We start from the raw sequence: 20,351 nt of genomic DNA, 5'->3' as shown, positions 1-20,351 counted from the left end.
CTAGTGCCACCCTCAGGGTCTGCTAGATTTCCTGACTCTTGGCCAGACTGAATGCATCTTGTTGCAGGCTGTCAGTGGCAGTAGCACCAAGCTCTTATCTAGAGTTTTTCATCCGTAGATCTCAAAGCGCTTTACAAAGGAGATCAGTGTCACTATAGCTGTTTTACAGATGGAGAAACTGAGTACTGAGACTCAGTCCCTGCCTGGCTTCCTCCCAGGGGAAGGGAAAATGTCAGAGGGAAATAAACTGAGCCTCCTTACCTGACTGTACTCAAATACCTGGCTGTAGAGGTTTTCCAGGAAACTAGCCCTCTAGCCCTCCAGAGACTTAGTCTTTTCTGAGAGTTGTTTGCGCAGGGTTACACAGCTGAAGGAGAAGGAGGAGGCCCTGCATTCACTCTGTGTTGTCTTCCTTTGATTTCTAGGGGATTTCTGTAGCCAGGATGAAAGTGGTGCAGCTGCCATATTCACCGTCCAGATGGATGATTATCTTCACGGGAAGGCTATCCAGCATCGGGAGGTGCAAGGGCACGAGTCCTCAACTTTCCTGGGATACTTCAAATCTGGCCTAAAGTACAAAGTATGTAATTGTTGGACATCCAGCCTAGCAGGTCTGACTCTGATTAGCAAGGTTTCCTGGCCTGTCCATGGCACAGAGGAGAAGTGAGAATTGCCCTCTTGTCGATTACAGGGAATAAAATTCCTCACCAGATGTTTCCAATGATCTAAAGCAGATAGGGTGCAGAACAGTAACTCCGAGCAAGAGAGCCCAGACTGGATTCAATGAGGCAGAAATGAAAGCCCAAGCGATTGTAGGAATTGAAGTTTAGTTTTTCTTCGAAGAGGGGAGCTGCCCCACGGTGTCTGCAACTGATTTGGGAAATAGAAATCTGAGTTAATGGCAAATGCCTTGCTCTGTGCATTGATTGTATCTCTCCCCATTCACCCAACGGTATCTCTGTTTCTGTGCCTGCCACATTTCCTCCCCTAGCTGTCTTGGCAGCCATCATCTATAGTATTGTGGGAAGGTGGGGAAAGCACTGGGGAATCATTCTTCCACAGTGTTGCAAAATGGTGGGATAGGAGGACTGTCCAGAAATAGTTATCCATGTTACCTATCCAATGGCACAAGCAAAACAACATTATGCCCGACTCTTCTGCAGTTGGCTATTTTTTCCTTGTCCAGGATTTTCCTACGATTTTTGTATTTGTTTGTTCATAACCTTGGTGTTTTCCATTCCTTTCTCATTTTAATTTGGTTTCACTTTTTGGGGAATGGCTGAATTAACCTACTGCCTGAATTGTCCAAGGATAGTACAGCAGCTGCTGCCAGATATAGACTTTTAATCTGTGGATGTATCATTTTTGAAAGTGTTTTAAAGCTCACATTGGACAAACGCAGTGAAAATGAAGGTAGCAAAAAAGTGAGTTTTCTCTTATCGTGTGTTGTGTGAAGAGTGAAAAAATGTGTAATAGGAGTTAGCTGTTCAGAAACAGACTGTTCAAAGGGAGACAGCGTAGTTTAGTGGTTAGAGCAAGGGGGTGGGTGGTCAGGAAGTGAGAGTCCTATTCCGAGCTCTGTCTGGGTATAGTCTTTCTAACTTCCTCATTTGAATTCACTTTGTTCTCTGTTAACTCTTTCTCTTTAGCAGTTGTGAGAGTGAACAGTGGGGTTTGGGTAACTGGGAGTAGGCAAAAGACACGTTATCCTCGTACGCACAGTGCAATAAAAGGCCAACATAGACCAGGCCTCCTCCACTTCATGCTCACCCCCTTTATATTCATATTCAGAGGCTTGCTCTACACCAGTGGTTCCCAACCTTTTCGGCTCAAGGGCCACAAATATCATTTTCACAACCCTGAAGGGTCACCAGTCTCTCAGCTCCTAAAAGACGTATTGCCGTACACTCCATTGAGGACTGCAAACCACTACATATTTACTGTAAACATTGTGATGCTCCTGTGCTCATTTCTACAGTCACTATTTTGCACCTACAAAGGACTCCCAGTGTGTCCCACAGTCACAGACAAAGCACTGGTGTAGATGAGGGACTGTCACTACGCACTGAAGCACCTGGCCTAGCAGCTGAGTAAGTCATGGTGGGTGGCCTGCATTTAGCAGGCCAAACCGTAGGGCACTGATTTTTAGAGTCCTCCCTCTCCTCAGGCATGGTAGGTCCTGGCTGCTCCACCAGCAGCCACCCTCCCCTCACCCCCACAGCAGCCAGACGGAAGGAGTCCTCGCTGATCTCCGTCCCCCTGGCTGCAGCAGGGAAACTGCACAAGTCCTGTAGCCCCGTGCGCTCCACCTGGGTCCCTAGGTGTGGCTCCCTTCTGCAGCTGGGGGGACGGGAAATCAATGCTTCTCTCCCTCTGGCTCCAGCAGGGACCCCAGCGTCTATGGACCCAGGAGAAGCGCTTTGTCGTGCTCCCTGCTACAGCCAGGGGGAGGACAGCGCTGATTTCTCTGCACCGGTCTTGTAGCGACGCGGCAAAGCGCTCCGCCTGGGTCCTTAGGCAGCGGCTCCCTTCTGCAGCCGGCGGGAGGGGAGCGAGCCACTTTGAAAGCCCCGCGCGGGCCACTTCTGGCCTCTGGGCCACAGGTCGGGAACCACTGCTCTCCACACCTAGGGTGTATCCCAGAATCCTTTGCATCAGTCTCCCTGGGTATGTCGGAGAAGTTGCTCTGGGGGTCAGCATGACGACTCATGCAGTGATGTGTGGGGACAGAGGAGGGGGCCGGGCCTGCCCTTTGAGGCAGCGGCGGGTGACCCCCGGCCCTGGGGAGGTGAGAGCACAGCTTCAGACTCTCCCTTCCCTTCCGAGCAAGAGCGTGAGTAGGAGTTACCATCTCCTTTCTTCTTTTAGGCTGGCGGGGTGGCTTCTGGATTCAAGCACGTGGTTCCCAATGAGGTGTCTGTCCAAAGAGTCCTTCAGATCAAAGGCAGACGAATGGTTCGAGCTACCGAGGTCCCTGTGAGCTGGGACAGCTTCAACAACGGCGACTGTTTCATCCTTGACCTGGGCAGCGTAAGTCTGCTAGTTAAACACACGTTCAGCGAGCCGCCAGGGAGTGGGGGTTGTTTTGGCGCGCCGTCGTAGCTCTTCTTCCCATTCTGTGTTAAGCTGTGCGAGGCTACCCCAAGTCACCAGCGATTTCACAGAGAGCACAGCAGATCTGTTAGCTCTCCGACTGCCATCTGGGAAAGTGAGCTGTGTTTTCCTGGTCTGATGAGCCATGGCACTCCAGCCCCCTGGATCCACACTCTCCAATCCCAGCCCTTCGCCAGCTGCTGCTGCTCGCTGCCCCATCCTACCTGGGTGACAAGCCCCTCATCAAAGCCCTACTGCACTACTACCGCTTAGGTTAGGGCTGTTAACCACGCCGCTGGTGTGTTCTTTGCATTGTGTTGCCTTCTTTTTCTGGGATGGGACTCTCTGAAACGCCATGCCACGCCCTTTGTCTGTGCCCTGCAGGACATCCACCAGTGGTGCGGCTCCAAGAGCAATCGGTTTGAGCGGCTGAAGGCCACACAGATAGCCAAAGGAATCCGGGATAATGAGCGGAGCGGCCGGGGCCAAGTCCATGTCGTGGAGGAAGGGTCGGAACGGGAGCAAATGCTGCAGGTTACTTTCTTTGTATTTCGTTGACCCTCGAAGCAAAGTCCTCTCTGTGCACTCAGCTCCGGTGGTGCTGAGTGTGGCATCTGGATGAAAGGCTGGCCCGGGTGCAGTACAGGATGTGTGTGTAGTTAGATAGTATCAGCAGGAGAAGCACAATCAAATGGCTGTAGCACAGGTTTGTGTGTCACGATATCTGGGTCAAATTCTGGCCTTGCCACTGACTTGCTGTGTGGCCTCGAATAAGTTGTATATCCTCTCTCAGAGTGTGTCAGTTTTACCATCCATTTCCTGCCCCACAGTGTAAACATTAATTAATGTGTGTAAAGTGCTTTGAGATCCTCAGAGGGAAGGGGCTATCCAAGTGCACAGCACTAGTGTTATGTCTGCTAACCATTCTCTGGTGCAAGGGACAGAAAACTGTGGGTGTCGAGCCTTGGTTGGAGATTGGAACATATCAATGTTGAGGTTGTTGATCTACAATTGTCTCTTGTGTGTTTTTTTGCGGTCAGAGCATCTGGGGAGCAGACACTCTCTTGGATCAACACACATAGCTAGCAGATTGTTTTTCTCTCTCTCAGGTTCTGGGACCTAAGCCCGATCTGCCCGAAGGAGTCTCTGATGAGGTCAAAACTGATGCATCCAATAGAAAGCTGGCTAAGCTGTATAAGGTGACAAAAAGCAGATGGCTTCTGACAGAAGATCCCTGCAAAGGGTGGAATCAGAGAATCATTGAAATGTAGGGCTGGAAGGGACCTCGAGAGATCACCTAGTCCCGCTGCCTATGCTAAGACAGGACCAAGCAACCCTAGATCATCCCTGACAGATGTTTGTCTAACCTGTTCTTAAAAACCTCCCGCAATCTTTGCAAAACTAGGCAGGGTTGGAGCAGAGCAGAGCAAAGTACTTTGTTGCAAGACCCTCGGTCGGAGGTGCCTCATCTAAGTAGCCACAGTCCCTTTATTGCCTTGACCAGGCCTCACTAACTCCTGTGTGCAGCTGAGATTTTCAGGAACTGATGTGACATGTTGCACTTGCCAGCCCACTGTGATAAAGCTGCAGAGCTTGCATTAACTCCTCTGCCCCCGTCGTGCACACTGGCTCAATAGCTTTGGAGATTCAGTGCTCTGGGTATCCGCAGCGTGGGCAGCAGCAGGGCAGACTGCCCCACAGGGTCCCGCCAGTGTCCTTCAGCACTGCCCTGGGGGGACCACTTCAAGGGGCAAGAAGGGAGTTCTGGCTCCATGGCCTGTTCAATCCTTCGCCCTTCCGCTGGGGGCTGATTTAGTAACAAGCATGGAGGTAGTTTTATGATGTCGACCCTTGTCCATTCGTAACCATAGAGTCGGAGTCCACCAAACGCATTGATGTGGATAGTCATCGGGATGCCAAAATAGCCCTTTCTAGTCCCTAGGGTATGGAATGGTTCTGTTGAACAGGTCCCTTTGCCCATGTTTGCACTGAGGATATTAGAGATATGTGCAGCCATTTCTGTAGCCTCCTAGGAAGCTGCAGGGGAGGGAGAAATCCCTGAAATCCTTGGGGCAGACCAGCCCTTTGTATCACATCATTGCTGTGCCAAGAACGTCATGTCTGAAGGACAGTAGGCACGAAAGAAACCAGTACCCCCAAGTCATGACGTCGGCATCCGATTGCTGCGTGTAGCTATGGGACGTTGAGTGGAGAAGGCTTCCAGGTTCCACGCAGTGTCTCTGAACTGGTCCTTGTGTTGCATTATCCCAGGTCTCCAATGGTGCAGGGAACATGGCAGTCTCCCTGGTGGCAGATGAGAATCCATTCTCCCAGGCCGCACTGAACACAGATGACTGCTTCATTCTGGACCATGGTTCTGATGGGAAAATCTTCATTTGGAAAGGTGCCGTGGGGAGGGAGGGGAAGTAGATAAAGGCAGCTGCGTGTGGGATCCAGATTCAATTATTGATCCCAGCTTCCTGGGTGGGGAGGGCGTGCCTGGTGCCAGTCAATTGCAGCTCCCTTACGGAAGTTAAGGAACAGCGCTAAAGGGTTCAAAAGGGCATCTCGCCCGTTGCTTCTCGGGTGGAGGGATGGTTGCTGCAGTTTGGAGCCTTGAGGGTTGTGGGTCTAAAGGGAGGGTCTCAGGAGGACAGAAACAGTTAAAATTCTAAGGGGAGGAGAAGCTCATTTGGACCCACGGACAGCAGTGCAGGGATCTCTGTGTAAGGCACCTTTGCAGGGATGGGGATCTGCAGGTGGCAACCGGGACGATTCCCCTGTTAGTTATGCCAGTCTCCTCTCTCCCTCAGCGTGATCCTGACGCCTGAGCACCAGGGGAGAGGCTCTTGCCATGCTGACTGTCCCTCGCTTGGAGACAGCTCTGCAGGGTGTAGTTGGGTGTAGTCAGGGAGGATCTGTGGCTGTGGGGCTGATGCCCTCAGGTGGCCCATCAGAGCACTGCAAACGTTTGACCGTGGGCCATGAATGACTGGGAGGTGCAAGGGGGAGGGGCAGGTCCGTGTAATGTGTTTTAGACTGTCACTGGGCCACATGCGACAGGCATGGCACTTACAGTCAGAGAGTTCAAGGCCAGAGGAGACCACCCATACCGCTGGTCTGCCCGCCTGTACATCGCAGTCCATCAACACCGCTACTCACAGCCCAACCACCAGAATCAGACCCAAGTATTACAGCCATCAGGAGACTAAACCAGTGCGCGCAACAGCCGGAGAACGGGAGGCACCGAGGCACTCCAAGGCCTGAGGCCCTTGGCAAAGGCAGGGAATTGGGTTAATGAGATATACCAGGTGATCCTAATCACTCAGTACATCACAGCCGATTGTTTTCTCCTTGAGGTCACCTGCAGGCTGAGCCTGCTGCAGCCCAGCCGTGGAAGGGGCGTGACTTGTGGAGTGAGTGACTCGCTTTCCACTCTGGGCAAGAAGGAAATCAGAGGGGTTGGTTTGGTTGTAAAGCGGGGTGTATTATTTAAAAATCATCAACACTCTCCTCTTTGTTTCTTATTAAAGGCAAGAAAGCCAACTCCGAGGAGAAGAAGGCGGCTCTGAAAACCGCCTCAGAGTTCATCTCCAAGATGAAGTACCCGAAACACACCCAGGTAAGCGGCAGCAGCTCGGAGGGCTGTGCCCCTTGCCCTCTGGCTGACTCTCCGTCACCAGCGAGGATGCACCTCAATGATTCCTCAGCCAGAAACCCGGGATGGTGGGAGAGGAGAAACAGAGGGAAACTGCCCAGGAAGGACTCAGAACTACTCCCATCGGGCGTAATGGGGCACGGAAGGGGAGCTGACTAACCTGTCCCTATGGGATGACTTGCCCCAGGGTTTCTGCAGCGTTTCCTTAAGAGAGATTCCTCCTCTCCCAGCCCTACCGTACAGCGGTAACCAGCCGAACGCACTCCGGCAGTCCATGGTTTTAGTTTGCTAGCACAGACTTTCCAGGTATGTTTGTGCTTAAAACAGGCTCGAATAGATACGGTGGCTCGGTGCAAACGAGTGCGTCACAGCCAGTGGTCACTTTGCTGGTGGAAACGCTGAGGGGGCCAAGCAGTGGGTGTGTAGGACGGCACCTCTCTCCTGGGGATGGCGGGAGGGACAATGGCCACGTCTGCCCTTGTGAGGCCAGTGGACCTGTGGGCACCTCAGGGGCGTCTGGCCGGCTGTGGGTTTGCGACTTCCCAGCTCCGTGCTGCCCTTAGATTGCTCTTGGTGGCTGAATCCCTGCCTGGGGCAGCTGCAGTGGAGTCGTGCCAGGGATTTATACGGCCCCAGGTCGTCCTGAAGCCAGGGCCCGGGTCACCGTTGGGATTGGCTAGAACGGCAGGCCCCACCAGGCTCACGGCAAGGCTGCCCCTGACGGGCCGGCTCCCTCGTTTCAGATCCAAGTCCTGCCCGAGAGCGGCGAGACCCCCTTGTTCAAGCAGTTCTTCAAGAACTGGTGGGACAAGGACCAGACGGAGGGGCTGGGCACGGCCTACATCTCCAGCCACATCGCCCAGGTGGAGAAGGTGCCTTTCGACGCCGCCACGCTGCACAACTCCACGGCCATGGCTGCCCAGCACAACATGGAGGACAACGGCTCTGGCAAGAAACAGGTAGAGTGGAGGGAGCATGGCAGCACCAGCACCCCTTCGGGCCGCTTTGTTCCCCTCTTGGTTCTTCCATTGTCTGCCCCCTGGCTTGGGAGGAGGGGCGGGTGACGGTCTGGGAGGGCAGTACAGGCAGGCGGAGCACCCAGCGTAGCTCTTCCCTCTCCACCTGGGCTCCTGGGTTTGTGCAAAGAAGCCGAGCTGAGGCGGCGTTCAGAAGGGCCGAGCAATCCTCTTCTCTCCACTGTGCAATCCGACGGAAAAGAGGTCCTGGGCAGTGCTTGCTCCTTTGGAAATCTGGGGGGCCGGCCAGCTCATGGCTGCCCTGGGCTGGAGAAGCTCTTGGATACCACCGAGCCAGCAACAAAACTCGTCACCCACCCCATGAGCGCTCTGAGCCTTTTGGTGACCCGGGCCGATGTTTGGGGTTCGTAACGAAACCGGGCGAGTTTTGCCTTGATTCTGGGCCTCTCTGGAAAGGTTTCGCACAATTCTGTATGGCCCCCGCTGGTGGGAGGGGCTCATTCTTTTACCACCTTTCCCCAGCAGGTGGCACTGCAAGGCCGTGGCTTGCAGGAGGTTGACTATGAAGGAAACGGGGAAAAAAAAAAGTCTGTTGTTTATGTAACACAATTTGTTCTGTTCTCACATTTCATGCTTTGGGGTGTTTCCCCTCCCCCTTCCTGCTGCTGGTTTTGTAGATCTGGAGAATAGAAGGCTCTGCTAAAGTGCCCGTGGATCCTTCACAGTATGGCCAGTTCTACGGAGGGGACAGCTATATTATCTTGTACGACTACAAACACGGTGGAAAAACGGGACAGATTATCTACACTTGGTAAGAGGGTTTTTCTGGCGTGGAGCCGAAAAACAAATGCTCTGTGCTGTAACTGCCTGGGGGTGGAGGCCATGGCTATGCGATTAGATCACTGCAGGCTGCCACTTTTCCTGGAATGTGCCGGGAATTAGATTTCTTCTTGGAGAAGCTTCCTCTGCAGGTCACATGCCAGTAAGGGGATAGCAGGGGGACTGGATGTTTTGTTAAGAGTGGAGCAGGAAGAGGTCCGTGCCAGAGGTTAGCGTAAAAAAGAATCACACGCACAGTGGTTGGGCCCTCCAGGCAATCCCCAGTGGAGCCAATAAAGCAGCAGCCAAACCCCAGGGAGGATGGCTTTCTCACGTGACTTACACACCATTATGAGCTGTGTAGCTGAAATCTTAAGGGTGTGTTTGCAACATGGAGGTTGAGTGTGCGGCTCCTGCTCGCAGCCACAGCAGCTGTGTTGTTAAACCAGCTACCAGGGGGTCGGGTGTAATAGAAGAACACGGATACTTAGAACTCCCTGCTCCCCTTAGATCTCCCAGCCTAATCATGCTGCTGTTTCACTACCTGTGTATTAGTGGATTCCCCTCCACGCCTACAGTGTAATGCTGGACAAGCTGGTTAACCGTCAGGAGTCCCTTGCCTTTTCCTCATCTCTCTACGGCTTGGGAAATTTCACTGCAGCCGGAGGACAAGGCTCTTAGATGTTGTTGTGTGTTTTTCAGGCAGGGGGCAGATTCCTCCCAGGATGAAATCACAACCTCCGCCTTCCTCAGTGTCCAGCTGGATGAAGAGCTGGGAGGTAGCCCAGTGCAGGTAGATAAAACCACTGTTTCTGTAGCTACTGATGAGACAAGGCCATTTCCTGTACCCCACTCCGGTGAGGGACACCGTCCCGGTGTCTTACTGTTCATGGTGCTCAGGGGCGGATAAACGTCACATCATGACAGTGGGTTTGAAGTGCTGGTAGCTGACCCTGCTTGCTGGCAAGGAGGTGAGGAAACACCTTGGATATAGTTAGCTTCCCTTACCATCGGCAGCTGTCCCGACCTGACGTGCAAACTTCCAGAGTCAGCGTCGACATCTGTTTTTATTCTCGGCTCTATTTAAAAACCAAAGCGAAAGGGGGAAAAAAACGAGAGTGAGAGGAGAGCCTCTGGCACCAGAGGGTAAAAGCAGGTGGGAGAAAGACGCGAAGAGATCCCAAGAGCCGAATGAATTCCCCGGGGTTTCCAGTGGGGTTGATCTGTCCAGAAGGGCCCACATCTTTAGAGATGGAGCAAAGGCTCAGTGCAGCAAGTTAGACATCTCTCTCTCTCTCTCTCTCTCATAACTCTATGTTTGGCTTTTCTAAAGTGAGTATCACCGTAGCATGTAGGTGCTGTTCGAGGGTTATAAAGGCCGTGAAGACAGCCTAGGATTTGACAAGCCGCGGAGGCCTCGTCTCTAATGCCCCCAAGAGCTAGAGGTCTGAGAGGCTCAGGGAAATGACAGAGCTTCGCAGCAGGAAGCTTAAAGATTCACCTTGTTTGTCTTTCAAGGGAAAAAAAAATGTAACTCATCAAATCTCCAAGCGCATGGTTCGTCGATTTCTCGTGCCTCTAAAGGAGACCTGGGGACTGAAATCCATCCCAGGATGGTTTCAGGATCCTCTTCAGAGCAAAAGTCACCTCTGTGGTGAGGGTCAGTTTCCCCTTATGATACTGAATGGCAAGAGACCTTTTTGCACATTCATTTTTCCAGGCAGTTCTCTGCTGCTAGCCCCCAGCAATGTGCGTCAGCCTTTGCACGCCCTGCCCTGCCACAGCTGTGTGGGAGAAGCTTTGTGCCAGGTGAAACCCGTAGCCCCCAGCCGAGGAGCAGTAGAAGTTGCCAGCCGTGCTCCCCATTATGATCAGCTGAGTTCCTGATTCCTATTAGCATATGCTCCAGTTACTGTGCAAGAAGCCACCTTCTCAGGTGGTGTCTGGCGTGTGACAAGAGACTTCGTCAGCTGCATCTACAGCAGATGGCCCCGGCCCCACCGACCTGACTCGACAAAGACTAGTGCAGATGACGTGACTGTTCAGCTGCATAGCTTGAAGGCCCCTAACTCTCTTTACAACCGAGTTTATTGCTGCTAGTCGGGTCAGGCTGCAGCACGTGGGGTCCCTGCTGTGCAATTTTGAGGGCCTAACTTACCCACAGGCCAGTTTTTGTGTGAGAAGCAGTGGTTTGATTCCCGGCCCCCAGCATGCTCTGAGGGTAGCACTGACTTGAGAGATAGGAGAAAAGGAGCATCCTCTTTGGGAATCCCAGGCTGCGCTGCATCATCTCATGTGTGACTCTGAGTTTCCTTCCCCCCAGAAACGAGTGGTGCAGGGGAAAGAGCCAGCTCATCTGATGAGCATGTTTGGTGGGAAACCTTTGATTGTCTACAAGGGTGGAACCTCCAGGGATGGAGGCCAGACACCACCAGCCACAACACGGCTCTTCCAGGTCCGCTCCAGCACGGCCGGAGCCACCCGAGCAGTGGAGGTATGTGATGGGCAACGTTGGGTTCCCAGACAGCAGTTGGAACATGGTATCTTATTTCTTGTCCCATCACGTTCCCTCTGAGAGCAGCGGCAAGGCCAGGTTAAACTTTCAGTGGGACTGGTTCAAAATTGAAACAAACTTTGGAGTCTAGATAAATTATCGAGAGCTTCCTCTTTTCCCATGGGTAAGTAATAATAATCACTGGGTTCCCATGAGTTTATTAATACCGTTTTATGTTGTTAAGGGCATTTCTCCAAAGTTCCCAATGTTACTTAACAGCTAAGGGTAGGAAGTGACAAGTATCTTGTATCCAAATAGAATTTGAACCAGGACACGGGTTCATCCCCCTATTCTTGCAAAAAAATAAAAAAAAACCTTGTTCATTAGTCATAAATGCTTTGTGTCTCCAGCTGCCTCCTAGCTCCATGCCGGGGCATTGGTTCAATACTGACCCGGGGGCAAAATGCCAACAACAGAATCACCCATGCCAGCAACGTGGACTTTGTTCTTGGAGGTGTCCCCTCCATGTACTTAAATACCCTGCTGTCATTTTTGGGAGATCTGGCAAGATCCCAGCCCTACCTATTCTTGCTGCAGGCCATCCGACACGCGCACACCCCTGTTTACTCTTCCCATGCTCATAGAGAATCTTTCCACTTGAGCAACTTGACTGCAAGTTTTGGAGTGCGTTTTATTCCTTAGTCATTGGTGATTGCATAAGGCTTGGTTAAAGTTTGTTCAGAAGTGCCGCGGCCTCTGATCCTAGTCCTTAAATAACTGTCAGTGTCGAAACTACCAATCCGTTTGATGGCTGCGGTGCTGTTCCTTTCCAGCTGGATCCCGTTGCCAGGGAACTGAACTCCAATGACACATTTGTCCTGAAAACTCCCTCCGCTGCTTACCTTTGGGTGGGCCAAGCAGCCAGCAGCACTGAGATTTCAGGGGCACAAGAGCTGCTGAAGATTCTGGGAGCTCGCCCAGTACAGATTGCCGAGGGCAGCGAGCCAGGTGAGGAAGTCATGGCTGGGCCTCTGCGATTCCTAACATGGTAGCTGCCATTTCTTGCTCTCCATGGCAGGTGCCCGTTGGATATTTATCAAGGCCAATCAAAGAGGTAACCAGTGGTTCTGCCTTTGGGGGAGCGCATCCTTCTGGGCGCTGCACTTATCGAGTTAAGGGTCTGCCACAGCCACTCAGCAGGAACTATCCAAGTTAAGGGCCTCCCGATGTAGCCGGGAGAGGCCGTGGGAGCAGGAGAGGTTTTAAAATTGCACGCACACGAAAGAGGGAAGATTGCTCCGGAGACCCCGTGAGCACCCACTGCAAGTTGTCAGGTCACTTGACCAGGCGAGGGCCTAAATGTTTGTTTCGCCCCATCTCCACGCATCTCATTGCTGCCAGAGACTGATCCCCCTCCTGATGCCTTCGGTAGCTGTGTTCCGCAGATGGGGAAGGTGCCTGCTTTCTAGTTAATGCCACTGCGTCATGCTCCATTACCACTAGGGGAGAGTCATGGTTGGAGCCAATTCTTAACAGCTAGGGAATGATCAGGGACAAAGTCAACCACACCTCTTTCATGAGATACAAACATTCCAGCCTTCTGACTACCTGATCAAGGTGCAAGCAGGAAGTGGGGGATATCATGTGCTCTGGGGATATCATGTGCTCTGGCTCTGCTGTACTTTGTGATACTTCCCTGTCCGCAGCATTGCCCTCCCACGTCAAGGATCCCGTTCTCCACTGCAGCTCCCCAGGCTGCTTTAGCTTCATTGCTCCGTCTTGCTGATTCCCTCTCAGATGTATTCAGGAGCAGAGATGCCCCTGGAACAGCACCATTGCATAAATCCCTGGCGTTCATGGTCAGATTCTAGCCATAGTCCCTTGCAGGCTTGGGGATGGGCAAGGGACGTACCTTGGATGTCCTAGGTTTTTTTGGATAAAGCACTTTATAGGGAGCAAAGGAGGTGTCCTTCCTGCTGCCCCCACCGCAGCCCCAAGGGAAGCCGTCAGACACAGCCTGGTGTCTTGCACGGCCGGAATGGCTACTCCAAAGCACCTTCGTTACACTCCTGTCTAGGGGTCCCTGGAGATTTCTGCCATAGGCATCAGAAGAGAGAACACTCCTGGCAGGACTCTATGCATGAGCCGTGTGTCCCTCTGTCCTTCCGGACAAGCGCAGGGGATTAGTGAGGTCCCAGTGTGGGTAGCTGCCTAGTGCCGTGACGGGGGGTGAACATGGCGGACGTGGGAGGAGCGTCAGCATACCCTTCTCTCTTGCAGATAGCTTCTGGGAAGCTCTGGGTGGAAAAGCTGCGTATCGCACCTCGCCCCGGCTGAAGGACAGGAAGATGGATGTTCACCCCCCTCGCCTCTTCGCCTGCTCAAACAAGAGCGGGCGCTTCATTGTGAGTGTTTGGGGGACTAAGGGGTGGGGGCATTTCCTGATGACTGAGGCATCCAGCTCCTAGGATTGGGGAAAACCCATTGACCACCTGTCCAGGCTCCCTCTCAGCCAGGCAGCAGGCTACAGTTCTGCCTCCCATTCCACCCCCCAGCTAATGCACAGTGGGCTGCTCCCCCCCTCCTCGATGGTAGCTGCAGGGGAGTGTTAGCACCACGCCCCTGCAAAGAAAGCAGCCAGCGCTGAAGCTTTGTCCCCATAACACCGACTCTCTGTAGCATTAAGGTAGGTCTCCTTTGTCTGACAGGAGCAGTCAGGCGACTTTTCCGCGTGACAGGTGTGAGGGGTAGAAGTAGTGGGTGTGGTTGAATGACTGAGCAGCACCAGAGCCTGAATGCCATAGTTTACCCGAGTGAACTGGGAACGAACTTGTGTGTCTATGGCAGAAACAGGCTGTTAACACTGGCCAGCTGTAGGTGTGGTGGGATCAGATACCGTGCAAATTCCCCCTCCCTCATAGCTAACGCACCGTGTCATGGGACACACTCACCACCAGCGCACCCCTTTGTGCCATGATGCAGCATTGCTGGCCGCCTTCTCTAGCACCCCCCCCAATCTGTCATGCTAGTGCTATAGCAGTTTCTAGCTTCCATGGCCTGGCTCTCTGGCCAGATCTTCTCAGCTGAGTGCCCTCTGGGGTGACAGAAAAAAACAAAATCAAAGCCTGATGCTCTTTATGGCAGGTCTTCAGCCCCCCTCTGGGACTAATCTGTCTTTGCCTCTTAAATCCTGAGGTTTGTGCTTCCTCTTGTTGCCCAATGCATTTTAATAGTCAGTAGTACCTGTACTGATTGCCACTTGATCTGAAGGGAAGAATGCTCTTGTCCCAGAATCAGGCTACACAGAACTAGAACCCAGGAGTTCAATATCTTGTAGGGACCCTCGGGACGTATGGCAGACACTGCCGCTGCGGGCAAAGCCAAGCCTTAGAGACTTTTATTAAAATAAGGCCAGAAATGCTGCAAGCCACATGAACAGAGAGGAATACTACACTACTGGGGAGCTCTGTGGTATCAGTCTTAGGTTTGCATCCTTCGTGGAGGACCTGGTGGTAAGAGACAAAGGACCAGCTATGTCTCTGGCATGCCAAATGAGTCTGAGGGGCCAGGTTCCTCAGTGCCCAAGCTCGATGATGGTTAACAATAGAGGTGAAGGCTCAAATGATGGAACGCCAACAATGATGGGAAAAGCTGCCTTCTATGTGGTGGTTTGCCCTATGATAGGGTCTGAACATCATCACGAATATTCATGCTAAGGCTCCACCTTCCATGCCCAAATCTAAACTTCCTCACCCTCACCACTTATCCAATAGGTTAATATATCAATAGACATTAATGCCATTTAACTCATTGTCATATTTGTCACCCCTTGCGAGGCAGATCTGCGGTTATCACTTCCCTGGTCTTTCAATTGCCATTTACGGTTGGGTTTCAATTTCTGCTAGTCAACAAACTATTGCTGCTTCCCCAAAATCTAAGCGTAGCTGTTAGGCCTTTTATCTATGCCAAAAGTCACAGGCTTACTCTACTTGACTATGCCTCTGCTAACTTGCGTAAGCTACTGTCACACAGGACACAGGCCTGTAAGACAGATCAATACAATAAACAATAAAGGCTCAGCTAGTCTTATGGGCTCTCTTACTGGGGAGAAGAGGAACTGACCTTCTCTTCTAGGCGCCAGCCCAGGGACCCTGTGTTAGGCAGCTAAGGACTGCTCATTCCACTCCATTGCCATTTCCTGGGACTGCTCGTACCAGTTCCCTGTTTGTCAGTGTCTCTCACAAGGCTCCAGATGCCACTGTTCCCCTCTAGAGTTCTGTCTCCTCATGCAATTTCTTCCCAACCGGCTACTGAGGAGCTTCCTTAAGGCCTTTCCCAACTTCATTGGCAGTAGCTGGGTTATACTGCAAGCAGGCAGGCAGCCTCTCTCTCTCTCTCACTGTTTCCCTAAGACAGGTGCCCCTCCCCACCGCTCTCCTTGGAGCTGGGATGGTGATTTAGGCCAGCTGTAGTGCCTTAGCCAGCTTCTCCTTCAGCTGACACCTTTCCCTCAATTAGACCTCTAGCTTGGGGTGCCTGCCTGCCCAGTCCTCCAACCTTCTATCAACAGGTCTCCCCTGCTATGGGGGAGGAGGCAGCTTATATGCTTGTCCCCTTCCCAAAGCTCATTCCAATTGGCTGGGAGAGAGGGGAGCCTTGCCCCACCCACTCTGCTGGGCTCCTGGTCCCAGGCTCTTAAAGAGACTGTAATGGGCTTTCCTCCCAAACTCGATTTATTCCCAGAACCTCTTCCCGTCTGCCAATATTTCCTAGGTCCTTGTGCACCTCTTCTTCTGTGGTATGTCCCTTACTGGAGCTTTGGAACCACGATAGCCTGTTCTCTACAATCCTTTGCTAATCTTCTTGTGGTTGAATATACCTTTAAATCCACCCAGGATATCACATTGTCCAGCCAAGATCATCATCTGCCTTGTTGTCTTCTGCCATTAACTTTCCCTTCCAGTGCCTGTAAACATGCATCGCCCACTGAATCTCTTAAAATGTGTCCTACAAATACCAATACATTTTAATTGGTTATGCAGTCCATACATGATATTGTCAGAGTTCTTCGTAACACCATAATTCGAAGGATTGTAGTGTCTTTATTATTGACTGTTTGAAGGTCCATGTTTCACAGTCATAATTTAACACAGATCAAATGTACGTTTTTACACCTCAGATGTCCCAAAATCTTAAAGGGCCAGGCTGCATGACCAGGGTGGGTTGATGCTTAGGTCCCCACAGCCCAGATACCTCATTCCCAAGTGGTAATGCCAGCGCCTCCAGAAACGGGTTTCCTGATGTGACATAACATGATGCAAACTTGGGTGGCTTCCTCTGGAGTACCTGATCCCCTCTAACCTCATTCTTTTCAGATTGACGAGGTTCCTGGAGAACTGACCCAAGATGACCTTGCTACAGATGATGTTATGCTCCTTGACACATGGGACCAGGTACATTCGAACATATTTAACTAGGAGGGAAGCAAAGAGAAGATATTGCATATGGACCATACAGCTTTAGGCTGAGAGACCCACAGTCACAACAGTTGTCCCTGCCAACTTGGGACCAAGTCACCCAGAAGAGGGTGGATCAGATATTAAACTGTATTAATTTTAACCCAAAGGTAGAAAATGAAATTGGGATCCTGCCACTTCCTTTGGTCAGATGATGGACTAAAGGAGACAGGCTATGGTGGATTACAGCACAGTCTATTGTATCTCTGACTGTAAACTTGTGAACGGCTGGTCCCATGCCTTCTCTGTGCATGACTGAGCAGGCTATCAGCGTTCAACAAATGATTATAGCCACTCCTGTTTTCTTAAGGAAAAAAGACGGCTTCTTGGTCGCCTTGCCTAGGTCAACCAAAAGGCAGTTTGCAAAGGGGTGTGCTGTAGCTGTTCAGTGCAAGGTGCTGTTCAGACACCAGCTGATTCTCTTGTGTTTCAGATTAGCATGTAATCGTTCCCATGTTAGAGACTGGTTACTGGCTAAAAGCTTTTGTTTAAACTTCCCCAGCGGTAGCATTCCCTTTGTTTACCAGAATGAGCAGGTGAGTGCTTCAGTCACAGTCGCATGGATTTATTCTCGTTCCGTCTCATGCTCTCGGAGCCTGTATTCATTCTTCGTTTTCACTTCAGACAGAGGCAGGCTGTTGCTGAAGCTGTTTGTTTGATTTAATCCGTAGGTCTTTGTCTGGATTGGAAATGAGGCTCATGAAGAGGAAAAGACTGAGGCCTTGACATCCGGTAACACTCACATGTCCCTCTCCTAAATAACTGTTCTCTATTTATCTTCACCTCCAGCTTGAGCACTGGGAATAGAGGGTTGAACATTTTGAAAAACACGTGTCATCGTGACAACGTAAAATTGACAGACTAGTGCATTTACTACGTCTGTAAGAGGCTGGGAGGATCCCTGTAGCTCTGCATCAGGACCTACTGGGTGTCATACATACTGCATTCAGCTTCCAGCCGTGAAAAGAATAACCCTGAGGATAAATGCCTGATTTTACTTATGACCGTGAGAGAACCAGTAATTTTCTGTCTCCGCTGTCTGATCTTTAAGCCCCACACCTCAATGCAGAGATGAGCAGTACAGTCTTATTACACTGACGTGCAATTTAAAAAAAAAAAAAAAGGTACCGTGGGAAAACAACTGTTCTTACTGGAAAGTTAAACCCCTAATGGGAGTTAAGTGAGCATTTTGTGTCTGACAGGAAAGGGTGGTGCTTTGCTGTTTAAATAGTAATATGCATTAGCCGTCCAGTCATGTAAATCACATGTGAAAAGAGCATTTTATAGCCCTAGCTGAACCCTTCCCGTGGCTGAAAGCATCTCCTGGGGCAATCTGCCAATAGACCTAGATAAAACCCCACTATCTGCGTCACCTGTTTTAAAAAAACATTTTAGAAGCTAGAGACACCCTGACATGATGCCTCTGTGCTGCATTTAGCATCGCCAGCACCTCTTTCTGACTGCTGCATAAGGAGATGTAATGAGCTTTATGGGCTTTATTTTACTTGTGTACTTACAGCTAAAAGGTACATTGAGACTGATCCTGCCAACCGAGATCCGAGAACTCCTATCACTATCATCAAGCAAGGATTCGAACCTCCCACCTTCTCTGGCTGGTTCCTGGGCTGGGACGATGATTACTGGACTGTTGATCCTCTGCAGAGGGCCATGGCAGAGCTGGCCGCCTAAGTAAAGAGGATCCTTTTTTAAATAGAGCAAGTTTGGTGCCTTCACTGCCTACAAGAGCTACTTCCTCCAGCAGGAGACACATTAATGTGGCAACTGTTTTTAATAGCCAACTAGCTGTGCAATAATCAAAGAAATTCATGACGAGTCATAGTACCCTACCTGCTGCTTTGAAAACTGTATTTGGAACAATAAAGCTTACATGGAACATACCAACACTGAAAACGTTCACATTTGTTTTGTTTCAGCTACTTGGAGGAAAGTTGGGTTAAACAGAAGTTGCATAACAAGCACAGGTTTAAATGAAAGAGTTTGGTTTTTTTTAAAGTTGCTGTCTTCCTTTCGCCACTTTCACAAGCGCTTTAGCTGCCACAGGTGAGCCCTCTGTTCTGCTGCAGACCTGTTACAATGTTATCTTACTGCACAAAACTAGGCAATGATTGGGCAGCAAATTATGGGTTTTTAAGTGTGTGGTACATCAGGAAAAGGACTGAATTGATATGAATATAATATGGAACATAGAAATAAACTAGAGGCTGCCTCTTGTTTATAGTATGTCATAGCAGCAACTGAGGTTTGGTCCAAGTTTAAATGAACTAATTCTAGATCCTTGCAGGAAATTGTTCATTTTATTAACCTGTTGCTATTAGCAGGCTTGGAACCCCAGCACTAAATGTTAATGCATCTTTAGATATTGAATGAAGGCAGAGCAATACTGTGCAAATACGCCTATGGATCCAATGTGTTGCTACTTACACTGGTAGTCCCACCTAATCATTCCATAGTCAGAGCTGGTTTCCTAAAAAGCACCATGCGCTCTCTCTCTCTTTCTAACCCCTATAGCAACTGTATCAGGGTCCAGCTTAATCTGGACAAAAGTGATCACAGGCTATTTAATTCCAAATACACACTTTTTTGTTTCAAGTCAATACAAAAAAGTGAGAGGTTGGGGGTTTTGTTTTGTTTGTTGTTGTTGTTGTTGGGTTTTTTTGGAGGGGGGTGGAGGCCGAGGACAGAGACATGGGATATTGCAGGCGTCATCTTTATTTCTCCAGCCATTGAACTTCAGTATAACAGGGTTGTTTTGGTCTTTGTAGACTCAGAACAAAATTTCTAAACTCTCTGCTTCTCCTAGACGATGAGGGTTCTAAAAGAGAGAGAGATGCTGGCCTCTATGTGCTAAATGAGTGATACTGAATTACCTGAACTGGGCTTTTTATTGACAGCTTCTAGCATAGGAACTGCTACTCAGAAGAACTGTATTCAGCTTTACTGGTCCTGTGTTTCCTCCCTATTACAAGAAGGAATTAGCTGGTCTTCACCTTACTGTAAACACAGAAAAGTTGCGTGTTTTCATACACGTGAAGCAAATTGTTTACCATCAAATTAAGAAGGCATCACCTCCAGGTATCACCTTGTACAAGAAGTGGTTTATATGGAGCAAGAGTGCTTTGGCGCTGGCTCACATTTCTCTCCAAAGTACAGATTACTTCTGGACGGACGCAAGAGCTTTTAGTTTGCGTGAAATAATGGAGTTAGCGAAGAGGGAAGGTGCAAGCAAAGGTTCATACACCGCGTTTGTATCAAACTTGGAGCGGTGCTGGTTAAAAGGTGGAGCTGGCTAGAATTGGGCACCAGGTTACTGTCCATATAATCATGCAGCTGTGCGCTGGATCTTTTCACAAACCCCTAAAAACTCTTTCCCTGCTGCCCCCAGTGATTTATCTCACGACTCCAGAGCTAATGACTTCATCCTTTATAAACAAGCCAGGCAAGTAGAGCTCAAGTTCTACTTCTTACAGTTGCAAAACAAGTGCCAGGCACTCCAGTGCACTGAGCATTAGTAATTAGACATTGTTCTGATATCCTAGTAAGTGAAACAGTCCAAGTCCTTGAGAAAGTGTGTGGATAGGTCAAACAGGAGTGTGTTTTTTATTCAAGATGAGGGCTGAGTTCTCCAACTCTTGTCAACAGTATCCCCAAGGGTGGCTGTCTAAAATAGCAACCAAAGGAATTATAGGCTCACATCTGTATTCTAAAGGGTTAACATCAGTTGTGTGGCTAAAGCCATTCACGTTGTGCATTACAAGTGAAAGAACACAGTAACA

The 20,351-nt window shown here is 50.3% G+C and overlaps 1 protein-coding gene across 2 annotated transcripts in view; it reads left to right on the top strand.

Annotated features, from left to right (window-relative positions):
• GSN (gelsolin) overlaps nt 1–18,455 on the top strand; it is a 44,096-nt gene extending 25,641 nt beyond the window's left edge. For both annotated transcript variants that reach the window (XM_067541785.1, XM_067541784.1), the window contains exons 3-17: nt 426–580; nt 2,869–3,030; nt 3,478–3,627; nt 4,203–4,292; nt 5,365–5,497; nt 6,627–6,715; nt 7,495–7,710; nt 8,406–8,539; nt 9,250–9,340; nt 10,871–11,041; nt 11,875–12,049; nt 13,322–13,446; nt 16,417–16,494; nt 17,229–17,289; nt 18,077–18,455. In XM_067541785.1, coding sequence (XP_067397886.1) covers nt 426–580; nt 2,869–3,030; nt 3,478–3,627; nt 4,203–4,292; nt 5,365–5,497; nt 6,627–6,715; nt 7,495–7,710; nt 8,406–8,539; nt 9,250–9,340; nt 10,871–11,041; nt 11,875–12,049; nt 13,322–13,446; nt 16,417–16,494; nt 17,229–17,289; nt 18,077–18,246 — 2,000 coding nt within the window. In that variant the 3' untranslated portion in view covers nt 18,247–18,455. The remainder of the gene's footprint in view (nt 1–425; nt 581–2,868; nt 3,031–3,477; nt 3,628–4,202; nt 4,293–5,364; nt 5,498–6,626; nt 6,716–7,494; nt 7,711–8,405; nt 8,540–9,249; nt 9,341–10,870; nt 11,042–11,874; nt 12,050–13,321; nt 13,447–16,416; nt 16,495–17,228; nt 17,290–18,076) is intronic.
• Nucleotides 18,456–20,351: the final 1,896 nt, after the last annotated feature.

Source organism: Emydura macquarii, unplaced genomic scaffold (assembly GCF_026122565.2).
Source record: "Emydura macquarii macquarii isolate MOO-44397 ecotype Brisbane River unplaced genomic scaffold, CSIRO-AGI_Emac_v2 contig_691, whole genome shotgun sequence".
Taxonomy (NCBI): Eukaryota; Metazoa; Chordata; order Testudines; family Chelidae; genus Emydura; species Emydura macquarii.
Note: the sequence above shows the minus strand (reverse complement) of the source record. Positions and strands in the feature narration are given on the sequence as shown.